The following is a 17,699-nucleotide window of genomic DNA, read 5'->3' on the forward strand; positions in this document are numbered from 1 at the left end:
TGTTAAAGAAGGCAAAAATAGGCGATTATGTTTAAGTACACCATATAAAAACTTCTTCCTTAAATTGTATTCTGCAATGGATTCATATCTTAAGTGTATCATGAAAAAAGAGTAAGCAAACAGGAAAAAAAGTCATCAACAGCAAATAATTGCAAAGGCATAAAGATATTTATTATCTTAATGTGTCGACTAAGAAAGTAGTTCTTTTTAGGTAAGCATAAGTATTGGAACAGATAGTCAAAGTAACTTGAAACATTTCATACTTGGTTGCATATCCTTTGCTTTCAATAACTGCATCAAGCCTGTGACTCATTAACATCACCAAATACATTAGTTAGTTTCTTCTTTTGGTATGCAGTTACTTCAGCCTCTATTAGTTGCTGTTTGTTTTTTGAGTATTTTTCTGTCAGTCTCCTCTTCAGGAGGTGAAAGGCATGCTAAATTGAATTAAAGTCTGGTGATTGACTTGGTCAGCTAAAAATCTTCCACTACCCCCTGATGAAGCCCCTTTGGAATTGGCAGTGTGTTTGGAATCATGGTCTTGCTGCATGATGAAGTTCCACCTGATTAGTTTGGATGTGTTTCTCTGTAAATTGTCAGATAAAATGTTAAATCATCAATAAAGACTAGTGAGCGTGTTTTCATGCAAGTTCAAGCCATGACACTATTTTCCACTACAGAGGATCCAAAATGAATCAAAAACTGTTAATGGATATTTATTCTTTGGTTTTCAGAGTCATTACTGCTGCTAGCCTAGCCAGTTGACTCCTTTTTTTTTTAAACCCTTTACTGTTACTTGTGAAAACACATCCCCTTTTAGCTGCACACGTGCCTTCCTCCCAGAGTTTGCTTGTGTCTTGTGAACTTAAGATTGTGAACCACTGCTTGTGGCATCAAGTTGTTGGAATGTAAAAGTGTGTGAGGAAGAGAGTAATTTATCAAGTGGTAATAGTGGCAGTTATTCAAAATGTATAACACAATATATTCTAGCTGTAGTAACAGTTAATTTATATGAAGTTAATGATATTTCCAAAGTGGTAAACTGTTGTGTGATGTCTGAATGTACATTGTGCAGCAACCTTATGATACAATTTTCAAATCTTCCGTTTACTGGCTGTCAAGGTTGCATTACATATGTATAAGAAAAAGAAGATCCTTTAAAGAATTTCATTCTGTTCATGCGTGAAAGTATGTTAGATCTGATCGTGACTGTGCCCATCAGACATGCCCAGCAACTGATCCAGCAGCACACAATGAAACCAAATTAATGTGTTGTGGCAGTAGAGGTTCCAATCCACCTCTTGAACCTTAGTTACCACTCCAAACACCAGGTACAAGTCCAAGACTCTTTTATTTTCTTTTAAGCACAGTGCACCAAACACCTTCAACTCTACTCTTTAATAAACAGTACAATAACCAAACCTCCTCTCACAGACACTTAGCTACCCTTCCTCCCAGCTCAGCTCAGTGTCTGGGCTTTCCCAGTGTCCCTTTATACCCCCTGACCCGGAGGTGTTCCTGCCCAACAGTCCACAAGTCCTTACTCCTTCCGGGTCAGGGTAAACAGTCCATATCTTCATCCCGGAAGCATGTCGTCTCTTCCTGTCCTGGGTTTATGACGTACTTCCGGGTTATAGGGCATATACGAGTCCACGGGCCCTCTGACAGCAACTCCCAGTGGCCCCCAAGCTATCCAGAAGGGCTGTGCATAAAAACTACATAGTCCATAAGGCCCTGCTGGAACGCTGGACCGCGCTGTCGGGAGAGCTCCTCCTGGGGGTGAGGACCGGAATATAAATCCGGTTATCCACCACAGGGTGCACATATGGTCTGATGTCACCTATGATGAGCTACCTTTCCTTGTTGTTCCTTGCATAGATTAGATACTTTGTCAAGGCATAATTCAGAAGACTGAAGTTAACATGTATTGTATTGTTCAACAAAACCTTTAAGTGAAACACTTTATGGACAGCAAATCGTGAAAGAAATATATTTCAATTTACCTCTTGGGTATATGCATTTTGTTGGCGACAACGTACCTGTCGCATTGCCAAGTAGTGGATAAGCCATTTTGAAAAAAATATGACTTTTTTCATGTATTGACAGAGAGGTTCACTAGAATCTGCACATCTGAGCAAAATGTTGTTTTGACTTGTGCTTTGGAAATGCCAAAACTTTATCTTGAGTTGGCAGTATCTGAATAGAACAATGGGTAAACTTTATTGGTAGCTTGACAAAGTGCCTAGTGTCTGCAGACTGGTGAAAAATTTAACAAGCTGATGTATTTTTATTTTATAAATTACATTTTATTTGATAATTTACATGAAAATGTGCAGCACAAATAATAAAAAATAAGAATCTTTATAAAATTGTTCATATTTAGAAACTAAACACCATGATCTCTCTTTAACTATACCATAATTAATAAAACTAATATGTATATAAAAATAAAATGGAAATAATTTATGAAGTAAAAACTTAACAAATAAAAATACATTATAAAGACAACTAAATTTCCATGCACGATCAGAAATAATTAGAAATAACTTGTATTAAATACAAAACAATAATAACTGCTTGTGTTAACCAATGCAGTACTGTATGTCAAACAGCTCCAGTTCTTGCCAAACTGGCATCACATACTGTAATTACTGTATATGTAAACACTACCTAAATACAATACATACACTGTTCTTAATCTGAAAATCAGCCATGAGTTATTTAAGTTTAAATATTGTAATATATGAATATTTGAAATTGTTTAGAATTGTTGTCCTTAATAATGTTGTGTTGAAAGAAAGAATATTTTTAGTTTTGTATCCAACTGCTTTATAGTTTTCTGCTGAGTGATGTGCTATGTTCTGTATACAATAGTTCTGACTATATCACATTTTGTTTGCCTGGTCAATGGTATTCAACAAAAACAAGCGTCCATTCAAATCAAAGACACTGTAGCTGCATATTTGTCAGAGCAAATAAGAGGTTCCGGTAAATTCCACATCTGTTTGTGAAGTGATCTCATTATGAGTTTTAAAACGGTTAATAATAACAAATACATGAAAACTATTTCAGCCTCCATTTACAGCTTTATGTGAATTTACAAGGAAAGGATTTTTAAAGTGGCATCCCATTTCAGACTTTGCTGCTTTGCTTTTGAGCTTGTTGTGTCATTACGTTTGTCTTAAATATTTTGAAACTAAACTCAAATTCAAAACCTGTTTTTGTTACAGTTTTGTCTTTTTTTTCTCTCTCTCCCCATCTAGGGTGTGGCAGTGACCTGGAGTTTGATTCTCCTTTTAGAATGATGGATAACAAAGATGATATGCTCTACCGACGAGTGGGGCTGGCAGAGCCAAAGAGCACAACACCTTTCAATCAGTTTCTGCCTAGTAAAAACAAAACCACTGTTTATGTACCAGCACCACTGAGGAAAAAACGACTTGAAAGAAATGAAGACAATAGGAGAAGCTGGGCTAGTCCTATGTATACAGAGCCAGATGGATCATTTTCAAGGTGAGTGTGCTGGGTATTTTTGTTGCCAAATTGCATTTACAGAAATGTATATAGTTCAGATAGTTTTTTTAAACAGTATACTTTCTCTTATGTGAAGAATCTTTTCCTTTACATAACTCTTATTGTAAGCAATACATAATTGCTTGATTTTGTTTCTTATCTGGTAGTCCATAGTTTTTGATTAGTGTTTTGTTTGTCTTCAAATCCTAAGCAATAACTGTCTTATTTCTGAATTATTTTGATTGAGAAATGTATTTTTCTTATGTGCCTTGGTATATTGTAGCATTTTCCATTTTTAAAGTGCAACCTTTTTTATAAAACAATTGTAAATGATACCATAAAGCTGCTGTTCTTGGGGATGGGGCTTCAGTGACATAATTATTTGTCAGCAAAGCAGTTTTCAGAATGAGAAAGTTCTTCTAAACAGCCTTCCTTTGAAAAATCTACATTATGAATGTGAAAGTGGAAGCAGCTCAGAAGAAGAGGGGCAGACTGAGCCAAATGTCTTGCTAGATGATTTGGCCTGTCATCAGTTCCAAATGAAGAAATATTCTAGTTCTACAAAGTTTGCAATGCCTTTGCAAACATCTGGTGAAGACTATCCATGGTCTAGAACACACTGTCAGGATGGCACAGAGGTCTTGTCTGACAGGTCAGAAAAGGCATAAGAAATAATTTGATGTAGTGCTGCAACAATTTTGCCATATTGCAGTGTATATTTATTAACCCTGCTTGTAATGACAACATAATTTGCTGTAATTGATTACTAAAAATGAGCATTTCTTAAATAAATGTGTAATTTTTTATGTTTCTTTCATGTAAGACCATTTTGACCATATTAAATAATTTGAAGCCTCTGCTTGAAATTTCTACTAACCTGATTAATAAATATGTCATCAAGCAATTTTAATTTGACAGTTTGCATGCTCTCTATTCAAAATATTGTGTGCCTTACTTGGTTGGATGGTTTTTAAGCAGCATTCCTATGCAGTGTGGTGGTTCCAGGTTCAAGATGGATATTCATTCTTCAGAGAAGATGAACTTGAATCATCTTTGCCATTCCTCTGAGGAAGATGAGGAGGAAAACAGGAATCCAGATATTCACAAAGATGATTTTTATGTTCGAAAAATGGGCTTGGCACTTATTCCTTCAGTGAATATACCATATGACCGGTTTCTTCCAAAATATTGGACTCCTGAAGAAGAGAATCATATCCAGAAGATTAAACTTGGATCACAGCGTAGACCTTGGTATAAAAAACTTCAGGGATTCAGGTTGGTCAGCATTGAAATACACTGAAAGAAATTGTGCCACTCCTTGGGAAATATAGGGGATTTCCATAGTACTTTTTAAGCAAAGTAACTGTTTAAACAGGATGTATTTATTCCTTCTCCTCAGGCAATGCTAGTTACACTCAATTATGCCAAAAGAAAGTGTTTTATAAAGGAATGATTTTTCAAACATAACAAAGCTTTAAAATTCCTGCTGACAAATAGGCCTTTGCTCATTAAAACAGAGGTTAACACACAATTATCTTGTCTCAATGAATGGGTTTTTCAGTGAAGTAAAGAAAAATATGGCATATCGGATACTTATTGCAAAAGTTGTGTTTTAGAAGGGGCATTACATTTGTGTAGTTGATAATATTACTGGCTCACCATTCTGGATTGCATTTCTTTGTCCTGTGTACTGTATGCCCCTCTTTGAGTTTAGTTTGAGCAAAGGACATTGTTTTAATCTAAATCTAAATTTGAAATTCTGCCAGCCCAATGTGAATGTTTGGGGAACAGTGCCCTGTGAAAGTCTGAGATCAGGCCAGTTCCCTTTTCCTGCTTTTGGTCTGTCCCAGCCTGCATATGTCCCCTTTACCCGAGGCCATTATCGGGGGATTTAAAACTAAATAAAAGAGACAGTCTGAAGTTACTACCTAGCTAATAGCAATCGGCTTAAGCAATGTAATGCATCACTGTCTTGTTGCATCAAAGTAGACCAACTTAAGTAACAATTTCTAAAAAGCCTCAGGGTAGTTTTAGTGTGTTGTAGTCAACCATTAATTATGTCTTTATGTAAAAATGAGTAAACAAGCAAATATACATTAATTCATTCATTCTGAACACCTATACTACTGTATAGATGTATTACAATGTTCTTTTAGTTGGTATTAATCCAAGTATAGGATGAGAAAAAAATATACCAAATAACCTGCTACTTTCCTCCACTTCTCCTTCTGTTTACTTTTCTGTTATACTAAACATCTACTTATTTTTGCCCATACATTTGAGTGTTTTTTCTTTCTTTTAACTTGGTGTGTTTTTAGAGGCTTTATCTGAATTCAGAATGTCTTATTTTGTCAGTTCTGTTCTTTGATTTCTTCTACATCTTTTCCCCTATCCTAGCAGAAGAAAATATGATATGGGAAAAGTGGATTCAGATGATGAAGGCAATCCTTTCAGTTGTCCTTCAGTAGTTCGTGAGCAGCAGATGCTGGATTCTCAGTACAATGTGCACCCCAAGGTGCTAAGGAAATATGAAGCAACAGAAAGCCTTTCCTCTAAAACTATGTCATAATGACATTCAGTTGCAAGACCTACCAAGGTCCATATTGCTGTAGCCTTTTCATAAATTTATTCTAAGTGCATGAACTTTAATTTTCGATTCTTTTTGTGCACATTTCCAATGTTAACTAAAATGTTCATAGGAATATCATATTTAAATCTGTGAATGTAACAGAGCTCAGTTTTTTTTGATAATTTCCCTATCTTTGTTTTTCTAAGTAAATTAATAGAAATAATGTTTGGTAGAGTTATCACCCCCACCCCGTTTAAAAATTCTGACAACAAAACAGGAAAGAATCTTACTTTCAGCCTGTGAATTTGTTTTTTTGAAACTAATAATTGTATTATTGTAAAATGGTATTTTAAGGATAGACTGCTTCAACTCAGTTTTTTTTTTTTGTTTATCTCTCTCTTGTGTTTCTCTTTCTTTGCCCACTTGTTTCTAGTCCATATGTGCAACACTACACTTTGAGTGACCAATCACATGCATATTTAGTAAAATCACCTGCCATAGTGGCAAGACTTGATCCCACTTCTGGTCCCAGAGTTGTAAAGTGCCACCAGTTCTCCTTCCTGTTTTCTGAAAATTCACCAGATGAAGAATTATATCATTCTGGAAATTTTCCAGACCTTGAAAATGATGACATGTTTGTCCGTAGGATGCGGTTATTCCACACCAATGTGGATCTTGTGTGCTCTGCTGGTAACAGGGGAAGTAATGCTGAACTCCTGGGACCTGAAAGCAAGATAATACTGCAGCAACATTATGGGAAATCATTAATTCCAGATTTGTGGAAGGATGACATGTCCTTTCGTAAAGTCAATCATGGCTCATATAAACAGAAATCCCAGCTGTCTGATGCACCTGAGTCTTACCATGCTGTCCATATTGTGGAACCCTGGAACCTACCTCCTAGTTTACAGTCTAAGCTTTTGTGTAAACCACACATACCATTATGTGATGACAGCAAAGATGATGGTTTTCAACAGGAACATCTGAAAAAAGCCTATAGATCCCCTAATCGAACAACATTGTACTCTTCAAAAATGATGCCAAATGTTCTTTCTTGTAATGAAGCTGACCTTCAGAAGTGGGAAGCAATTCGTCAAGCCAGCAGGGAACGATTCAAAAAGAGGAGGATGGTAGAGAGGTTAGGGTTTGGAAATATTACTAGAGAGTGCAGTTTGCAAATAACATAATGTGTGCTGTGAGTTTAATCAGTTTGCAGTATTTTGTGGATATCAAAGCATGCTATGAGAATGCCAGTGCTTAATTACTCTCTAGTATAATATATAATTACCAAAAATTTCACTTTAAAATTCATACAATTAAATGAGTTCAAAATCTCTCGGAACAGTTGAAGGAAAGAAATGTATAATGTTAAAGAGTGCATCATGTTGAATCGTTAAATATTACCTGTGTAAAATGAAAGCATCAAATAAGCAGGTGAAAATGTATTTCATTTTTATGAATTTCTTAGAAGTCAATGAAATGGCTTTGACTAATTTTGAAATGCCTATATATTTTAACAATGTGTGTAACATTTAACTGTTGTATTAATATGCTGTTTGTATTTTTTGTAATAAATATACACATTGTGTGCTTTTAAATCTTTTCTTGTCACCATTTCATTGGTGCTAGTTTGTATTTCTTTCCAAAAACGTTACATAAACACAAGGGAAGAAGAGAGGTAATTATGCTTGGAAACCATGAATTACCAATTAAATTTTATATAAGAATGCACATAAATCACAAAAGATAGTAACAATATTTTGTGATAGAATGGTGAATTTTTGTACAAAAACATTTGTGGTCCCATTTTTGATCCATTGTTTAACCTGTGATGATTCTGTTCATTTATGTATTTTTTGAAATTTTGTCAGATGTGTGTCTCCATTGATATTACATTTCTTATTGTGTTTCACATGCTTCCATTACACATTTTCGGGACGTGACGGCCAATTCTACAGTATTTGGTGGATATGTCCTGTAGTTGTACACACTTGGAATATAATACATCTTAAAGACTTAATTTGCATTTATTGCACCATTATAGTTATTTATCAGCACTCATTATTTGGTAATGGAAGATAATAACATAAGAATTAAATTGAATGGATTAACAAGACTGAAGTGAATTTGGCCTTTCTTGTGTGAAATATTAACATTCTAATGAGCTGAACACAACACTTGGGAATGGAGGAATGTTTATGCTTATTTATGGTTGTTTTTCATTTCTTAGACTACTACAAAGGTATTCTGAATACAATGGGTAAGTTTTGTTTCCAAACAGGAAGTGGCAGCATGAATGCATCTTTTCAAAATATTGCCTGGATGGCTTTCCATGGCTGTCTTTTTTTTTTTTCTCCCCCCTCCCTCTTTTTATCCAGTATTTAATAATACTTACAAGTAAATTGATCCTGTGATCTATATTCTTGGTTTCACATACTGGAGGTTCCTATAATTATTTTCATGAAAAAAACGTTAGCCAGCAGAGACTGTGTGATTCATAAAATTTTGTGACACCATGTTTTGTAGTAATGAATTAGGTTTTAGACTAGTTGCTGCCATATATGTTAGAAAATAGAAGAGTTGGACATGTTTATCTGCCATTTAGTGTTAAGAGTGTTTAGAAGATATTTTAGAAGGCTGTGTAAAATTCATTCTTACAGGATTTCCGTAAATCCTCAGTTTGCTAATATAACTTCATCTGCATGTTTATGCTTGCAGCAATGTTTCATTTAAGTTTGCGTCTTCCATATGGCTGATATGTGTGTTTGTTTTTTGACTAATGCAGGCATGGCTAATATAAAAGTTGCTACTTTTGTGACTGCTTTAACTATGTAAACATTGCTTTTTCTAAGTCATAATATTGCCAGTAATTACTTTAAGTTTGTTCTCCCAAGTATGTAGATACTTTATAAGAAGTTTACTGGATTTTTCATATTTGTCTAAGTTTTAAATATCCTTCTTCACAACAGTATTAATTTCCTGCAGTCATTTCAGATTTTTTTTTTTTTTTTTAACATTTGCTTAGAATTTTTTCAGATTACTTCCAAGACTAATGATCTTTGTAGTGAATAGTTTTGTTACTTGTTTTAAGTGTTCTCAAATATTGCTTCAGTAATTGAAATGTAATAAGCCTTTATGATTTCCTAATAAAAATAAAGGCAAATAAATTAATAAACCCTTTTATAAAACCAATAAAAGAAATTAAACCCCTCTATAAGTAGACATTTGACAAGCAATTGTGTATTTCTTAGTTCGTGCTCCTAATTATTTCAACTGTTTGGACATTGAGCCATTGTGATGATTTTGTCTTATTCATTTGTATTTTAGATATTACGTTTGCATTAACATTTACATTAGTTTTTGCATTTTACTTTTTATATTATTTGCCTATAAACTCCTGTGTTTAATACACTAGTAGCTATGTCATCCTTATTGTTCATTGGGTAGTGTTAAAGTCTTTCTTGATTTAAGTAGCAATATACTGACTTATAACATAAATTATATATTCACATTTAAAATGACTTCAAATGTTAAATGTTTAAGAAAGCTGTTGAAAAGTGTGTACTCTGTTTCTGACTGTTGAACTGTGTTTATACTCTTTTTGTAATATCCTGAATACTTTCTTTTCGTCACTTTTACTGCAAAACAGTTGTATTAAGTTCATTTTTTTATGGAGCAACACATATGACTTGATAATGTCTTCTTACATCAATTTTAGTCAAATTATTTTTAGTTTCATATATTTGTCTTTTATTACTTATGTACAGGAGTAAATCTCTGAATGATGTGACAGAGGAAATGCCTGTTGTTGCTGAAATTCAGTATGAAGATATTCAGAGAGTGAAAGAAAAAATTCAAGAACAGGAGCAAAAATGGCAAGATGTGAGTGTGCAAAGCAAATTTATATTTCTTGATACTTAATAGTAGTTGTCACATGTTAGAAACTAAACTGTAGAAGTTTGCTAGTTTTACTAGTATATATATATATATATATATATATATATATATATATATATATATATATATATATATATATATATATATATATATATATATATATATATATATATATATATATATATATATATATATATATATATATATATATATATACACAGTGGTGTGAAAAACTATTTGCCCCTTCCTGATTTCTTATTCTTTTGCATGTTTGTCACACAAAATGTTTCTGATCATCAAACACATTTAACCATTAGTCAAATATAACACAAGTAAACACAAAATGCAGTTTTTAAATGATGGTTTTATTATTTAGGGAGAAAAAATCCAAACCTACATGGCCCTGTGTGAAAAAGTAATTGCCCCTGAACCTAATAACTGGTTGGGCCACCCTTAGCAGCAATAACTGCAATCAAGCATTTGCGATAACTTGCAATGAGTCTTTTACAGCTCTGGAGGAATTTTGGCCCACTCATCTTTGCAGAATTGTTGTAATTCAGCTTTATTTGAGGGTTTTCTAGCATGAAGCGCCTTTTTAAGGTCATGCCATAGCATCTCAATTGGATTCAGGTCAGGACTTTGACTAGGCCACTCCAAAGTCTTCATTTTGTTTTTCTTCAGCCATTCAGAGGTGGATTTGCTGGTGTGTTTTGGGTCATTGTCCTGTTGCAGCACCCAAGATCACTTCAGCTTGAGTTGATGAACAGATGGCGGACATTCTCCTTCAGGATTTTTGGTAGACAGTAGAATTCATGGTTCCATCTATCACAGCAAGCCTTCCAGGTCCTGAAGCAGCAAAACAACCCCAGACCATCACACTACCACCACCATATTTTACTGTTGGTATGATGTTCTTTTCTGAAATGCTGTGTTCCTTTTACGCCAGATGTAGCGGGACATTTGCCTTCCAAAAGTTCAACTTTTGTCTCATCAGTCCACAAGGTATTTTCCCAAAAGTCTTGGCAATCATTGAGATGTTTCTTAGCAAAATTGAGACGAGCCCTAATGTTCTTTTGCTTAACAGTGGTTTGCGTCTTGGAAATCTGCCATGCAGGCCGTTTTGCCAGTCTCTTTCTTATGGTGGAGTCGTGAACACTGACCTTAATTGAGGCAAGTGAGGCCTGCAGTTCTTTAGACGTTGTCCTGGGGTCTTTGTGACCTCTCGGATGAGTCGTCTCTGCGCTCTTGGGGTAATTTTGGGGCCGGCCACTCCTGGGAAGGTTCACCACTGTTCCATGTTTTGCCATTTGTGGATAATGGCTCTCACTGTGGTTCGCTGGAGTCCCAAAGCTTTAGAAATGGCTTTATAACCTTTACCAGACTGATAGATCTCAATTACTTCTGTTCTCATTTGTTCCTGAATTTCTTTGGATCTTGGCATGATGTCTAGCTTTTGAGGTGCTTTTGGTCTACTTCTCTGTGTCAGGCAGCTCCTATTGAAGTGATTTCTTGATTGAAACAGGTGTGGCAGTAATCAGGCCTGGGGTGGCTACGGAAATTGAACTCAGGTGTGATACACCACAGTTAGGTTATTTTTAACAAGGGGCAATTACTTTTCACACAGGGCCATGTAGGTTTGGATTTTTTTCTCCCTAAATAATAAAACCATCATTTAAAACTGCATTTTGTGTTTACTTGTGTTATATTTGACTAATGGTTAAATGTGTTTGATGATCAGAAACATTTTGTGTGACAAACATGCAAAAGAATAAGAAATCAGGAAGGGGCAAATAGTTTTCACACCACTGTATGTATATATATATATATATATATATATATATATATATATATATATATATATATATATATATATATATATATATATATATATATATATATTAGTCTGTATCACTGTGAGCAAATGTGATGCATCCTGTATTTCTTTGTTAGTACTACTACTGAAAAATTTGGTCCATTTGTTAGTTTGGTAAAGAGGTGACCTGCATTGCTTCTCTGCCTTTGTGTGTGTGTGTGTGTATGTATTTTATTAGTGATACACTGCATGTAATTAATTGTTGTTATAACTTCATTTTTCTAGCAATTTACAAAATAAACTTCACACTATCTCACATTATTATAAATTGTAATGCATCTCCTATAATGGATTCTATTACATAGCTTTCTTTTGTAACTGACAGATAGTCACAGCTCAATAAATTGTTGCCATTTTACCTGTTAGAGTCTAAACATGAATAATTTTATTTCAGGGTAGACTTCTAATTAAATGAAATTAAAATCCTGATTAAATATATTAATATATTTTTATTAATTTTGTAATGTACAAAATAGGTAGAGTATAACTATAAATTGTTTTTTTCAATTTATGTACAGTAGCTAGTGTACACAAACAGGCTTAAGGTTTTGTTGCCATGACCAACAAGAAAACTTTGGCCACATTTCCTTGTAAATACATCCATTCTGTGAACTTGAATGGGGGTTTATTAGAACTGTAATGCCAGTTATATCTTCTGACATATAGGAGAGTGTCCTCTGCAGTAGGGAACTGTGATTTTCTAAACAGAAGCATCAATTAGTTATTCTTGGTACAAACCTCCTGGTTATTTGGGTTCCAGTTCTGTCCAGCAGGCTGCCCATCTGGGGCAATTTACAAAGTGATGACCAGTAAATGGCTCGGTATATCTCTTTCCCTCAGTGTTCAGAATATTCGACTGGAACTAACTGTTTACAAGTCTCCAGTGGGCACTCTATCCATATGAGCAAACTAACCCCCAAGAGATTGTCAGTTGGTATAACTATGAAGTTAATCATTTACCATTTATGCAAAGTACTGTGATACCAGGTACACTTATCAGCATCCATGTGTTCAACCAATTTGTTCATTTGGGCAATCCATGACTACCACAGAAATTCAGTGAAAATTCCCTTCTCAGATCAGGAAGGCCATGCCTTTCAGTATGATCCTCCAGGTATCTCTGTCATTCCCCGCATTGAAATCTCTTGAGTGGACAACTGTCAGTAAATACATTTTGTGTAAATAGATTTTGTGTGAAAGGTGAGGACAGTGCCTTGAAACTGGCAGACTGGAACTCTAGTACTGTTTTCAGCCTCTTTAGTGTTAGACCCGAGCATCACTCGGGCTGTGAATACAGTATTAAAAGCATTAGTTCTGAGTGTCACTCAGGCAACTGTATAGATGCTTCTTGCGTAAACATTAAACCCAAGGATTACTCTGGCTGTAAAAGTACTAATGGCATTAGTCCCGAGCATTACTCGGGCAATTGTATAGTCGTGTATTACATAACATCAGGCCCAAGTGTTAGCCCTTGCAATAGTGTAGATGCATCTCCTAGCCTCATATGGTGTCTCGTAAGAAACTTTTCTCAGCAGCCCCAGTTGCTTGTTCTTGACAATGATATGAGCAGTGATGCTGAGGAGCATCTAATCCACAGTGATGACAAAATGAATGTGAAATAGAAATGGACAGTGAAACTGAAAGTGATTCTGATGAACCCCAAAGAGACGCTCACGTTTGTTTCTCTTGACCCTGCTTCAAATAAACCAGCACCACCTGATTTTGATTTTTTTTGGGAAACTATGAATAAAAGTGAAAGTTTGCAGCCAAGATCCACTTACTTACTTGAAGTTTATTTCTTGATGATGATCGAAAAAATTGTTGTCGAGATAAACCGTTCTGTTGAACATTGTTAAGTAAATGATTGTACACCTAAGCAGTTTTTCTGTTCAGATACACCTCACAAAAGATATATTTTGACAGTATATATGGTATTATTATTAATTTCATATTATTATCTGTTCATCATTATTATTTGTATCATTATACTTTTTATACTTCTGACTTGTCACCACTCAAAGGGTTGGTTGATTTGTAAAATGGCAATGAAGTGAAAGAAACCATTCATAAACTGGCTTCACACTCAACCAGAAAACTGTTTCTAAGGGCAATAAGAATATTGTAAACAACTGGTATATTTTGAAATGGGGACCCTGTAAAGAAAAGTAATGAGTTGAAGTGTATCTAACTTTAACTTAAACTGAAAATAAATTGTGGAAGCTTTTTGAAAATGCTTTTATAATGTAAAGGGGAATTTTGCCTTTGAGTTGTCCCATGTCCTTATTAATACCAGTGACATAATACAGTTCTACATACTGATAATTTTTTGAAGAAAACAATCTACAGCTGATGACAAACAAAAGAAAGGAAATTGAGTTAAAAGCCATGTCTCATTACACAACTTTTCTAGACACTTTCAGACACAGACTTCATTTCACTTCAATCTTAGCATGCTGTAGGCATGTTTGATATACCAAGTGACTAAGTCCAACCAGTCTGCAGATTGCCCCAATTACAATCAAATAGGTTTATTTCTGTCTTTGTAGTGCTGGCTTGTGTGCTAGTGAGACCTAATAACCAATTAGTGCTCTCCTGGAAGTATAATGCATGTAATGCAGCTATGAGAATAAAGAAACATAACAACAACAACAACATTTATTTATATAGCACATTTTCATACAAAAAGTAGCTCAAAGTGCTTTACATACTGAAGAAAAGAAAAATAAAAAAAAAATTAAGAAATAAGACAATATTAGTTAACATAGAAAAGGAGTAAGGTCCGATGGCCGGGGTGGACAGAAAAAACAGAAAAAAAACTCCAGACGGCTGGAGAAAAAAAAAAGTAAAATCTGCAGGGGTTCCAGGCCACAGGACCACCCAGTCCCCTCTGGGCATTCTACCTAACATAAATGAAATAGTCCTCTTTGTAGTTAGGGTTCTCACAGAGTCACTTGATGTTGATGGTCATTCAGACTTCTGGCTTTTAATCTATTCATCATTTTTGGAATATCACAGTGCTTTGAGTGGATGGTGGTGGCGCAAGCCTCCACCAAAAGGATACCGGAAAAGGAAACAGAAGAGAGAGTAGGGGTTAGTACAGATTTTAGAGCCACCATGAATAGTTACTCTATATCTCCAACTCATTATAATATCAGGATTTTGATTACAATGAAATTGAGAAGGCCATGTTAAGATAATGTGTTTTCAGCAGTTTTTTAAAGTGCTCCATTGTATCAGCCCGGCAAATTCCTATTGGCAGGCTATTCCAGATTTTAGGTGCATAACGGCAGAAGGCTGCCTCACCACTTTTAGGTTTTGTTCTTGGAATTCTTAGGAGATACTCATTTGAGGACCTGAGGTTACGATTTGGAATATAAGGTGACAGACATTCCGATATACAGTGGTGTGAAAAACTATTTGCCCCCTTCCTGATTTCTTATTCTTTTGCATGTTTGTCACACAAAATGTTTCTGATCATCAAACACATTTAACCATTAGTCAAATATAACACAAGTAAACACAAAATGCAGTTTTTAAATGATGGTTTTTATTATTTAGGGAGAAAAGAAATCCAAACCTACATGGCCCTGTGTGAAAAAGTAATTGCCCCCTTGTTAAAAAATAACCTAACTGTGGTGTATCACACCTGAGTTCAATTTCCGTAGCCACCCCCAGGCCTGATTACTGCCACACCTGTTTCAATCAAGAAATCACATAAATAGGATCTGCCTGACACAGAGAAGTAGACCAAAAGCACCTCAAAAGCTAGACATCATGCCAAGATCCAAAGAAATTCAGGAACAAATGAGAACAGAAGTAATTGAGATCTATCAGTCTGGTAAAGAGACGACTCATCCGAGAGGTCACAAAAGACCCCAGGACAACGTCTAAAGAACTGCAGGCCTCACTTGCCTCAATTAAGGTCAGTATTCACGACTCCACCATAAGAAAGAGACTGGGCAAAAACGGCCTGCATGGCAGATTTCCAAGACGCAAACCACTGTTAAGCAAAAAGAACATTAGGGCTTGTCTCAATTTTGCTAAGAAACATCTCAATGATTGCCAAGACTTTTGGGAAAATACCTTGTGGACTGATGAGACAAAAGTTGAACTTTTTGGAAGGCAAATGTCCGTTACATCTGGCGTAAAAGGAACACAGCATTTCAGAAAAAGAACATCATACCAACAGTAAAATATGGTGGTGGTAGTGTGATGGTCTGGGGTTGTTTTGCTGCTTCAGGACCTGGAAGGCTTGCTGTGATAGATGGAATCATGAATTCTACTGTCTACCAAAAATCCTGAAGGAGAATGTCCGGCCATCTGTTCGTCAACTCAAGCTGAAGCGATCTTGGGTGCTGCAACAGGACAATGACCCAAAACACACCAGCAAATCCACCTCTGAATGGCTGAAGAAAAACCAAATGAAGACTTTGGAGTGGCCTAGTCAAAGTCCTGACCTGAATCCAATTGAGATGCTATGGCATGACCTTAAAAAGGCGGTTCATGCTAGAAAACCATCAAATAAAGCTGAATTACAACAATTCTACAAAGATGAGTGGGCCAAAATTCCTCCAGAGCGCTGTAAAAGACTCATTGCAAGTTATTGCAACGCTTGATTGCAGTTATTGCTGCTAAGGGTGGCCCAACCAGTTATTAGGTTCAGGGGGCAATTACTTTTTCACACAGGGCCATGTAGGTTTGGATTTCTTTTCTCCCTAAATAATAAAAACCATCATTTAAAAACTGCATTTTGTGTTTACTTGTGTTATATTTGACTAATGGTTAAATGTGTTTGATGATCAGAAACATTTTGTGTGACAAACATGCAAAAGAATAAGAAATCAGGAAGGGGGCAAATAGTTTTTCACACCACTGTATAAAATGGGGCGAGATTATTTAAGGCTTTATAAACCATAAGCAGAATTTTAAAATCAATCCTGAATGACACAGGTAACCAGTGTAGCAACATCAAAACTAGAGAAATGTGCTCGGATTTTCTTTTCCTAGTTAGGATTCTAGCAGCTGCATTTTGCACTAGTTGCAAACGATTTGTCTTTTTTGGGTAGTCCTGAGAGGAGTGCGTTACAGTAATCTAGTCGACTGAAAACAAACACGTGAACTAATTTCTCAGCATCTTTCAGTGATATAAGAGGTCTAACTTTTTCTGTGTTTCTTATGTGAAAAAATCCTGTCCTAGTGATCTGATTTAATATGCGATTTAAAATTCAGATTACAGTCAACAATTACCCCTAAGCTTTTTACCTCCGTCTTGACTTTTAATCCTAATATATCCAGTTTATTTCTAATAGCCTCATTGTATCCATTGTTGGCAATCACTAAGATTTCAGTTTTCTCTTTATTTAACTTGAGAAAGTTACTATTCATCCATTCTGAGATACAAGTAAGACATTGTGTTAGTGAATCCAGAGAATCGTGGTCATCAGGTGCTATTGATAAATTACAGCTGTGTGTGATCAGCATAGCTGTGGTAGCTCACGTTGTGCCCTGAGATAATCTGACCTAACGGAAGCATGTAGATTGAGAATAACAGCGAACCCAGGATAGAGCCTTGTGGAACATATTGGATGTACAACATAGGTGTTTTGGACCTTGCAGATGGGCTTGCCTGTCTGATGTCATGTCTTAAGTATCTTGAAAAAATAGAAAAAAAGAAAAAATGGCCAACATTTTGTCTTAACTTGCCTTTACCCGTAAAGCAAGTCTATCAGGCAGCACATTATTGGCTGTCAGGGATAAATGTACAATACTTTGGAAATGTGAATATATGTTGGAATGTCATTACAATGTAGTCTAATTTGATATACCTTGCAATATTGTATTGTGTAA

At 35.4% G+C, this 17,699-nt stretch overlaps 1 protein-coding gene across 12 annotated transcripts in view; it reads left to right on the plus strand.

The window, feature by feature from the left end:
* The window catches only part of lmo7a (LIM domain 7a), a 183,326-nt gene that overhangs the window by 136,734 nt on the left and 28,893 nt on the right, over positions 1-17,699 (plus strand). For 9 of the 12 annotated variants that reach the window (XM_039745351.1, XM_039745352.1, XM_039745355.1 and 6 more), the window contains exons 9-13: positions 3,264-3,513; positions 3,941-4,165; positions 6,516-7,220; positions 8,313-8,342; positions 9,850-9,964. In XM_039745351.1, coding sequence (XP_039601285.1) covers positions 3,264-3,513; positions 3,941-4,165; positions 6,516-7,220; positions 8,313-8,342; positions 9,850-9,964 — 1,325 coding nt within the window. The remainder of the gene's footprint in view (positions 1-3,263; positions 3,514-3,940; positions 4,166-6,515; positions 7,221-8,312; positions 8,343-9,849; positions 9,965-17,699) is intronic. The other 3 variants (XM_039745360.1, XM_039745361.1, XM_039745362.1) reach the window with 3 other exon arrangements.

The sequence above is a fragment of the Polypterus senegalus genome, chromosome 2, assembly GCF_016835505.1.
Source record: "Polypterus senegalus isolate Bchr_013 chromosome 2, ASM1683550v1, whole genome shotgun sequence".
NCBI lineage: Eukaryota > Metazoa > Chordata > Cladistia > Polypteriformes > Polypteridae > Polypterus > Polypterus senegalus.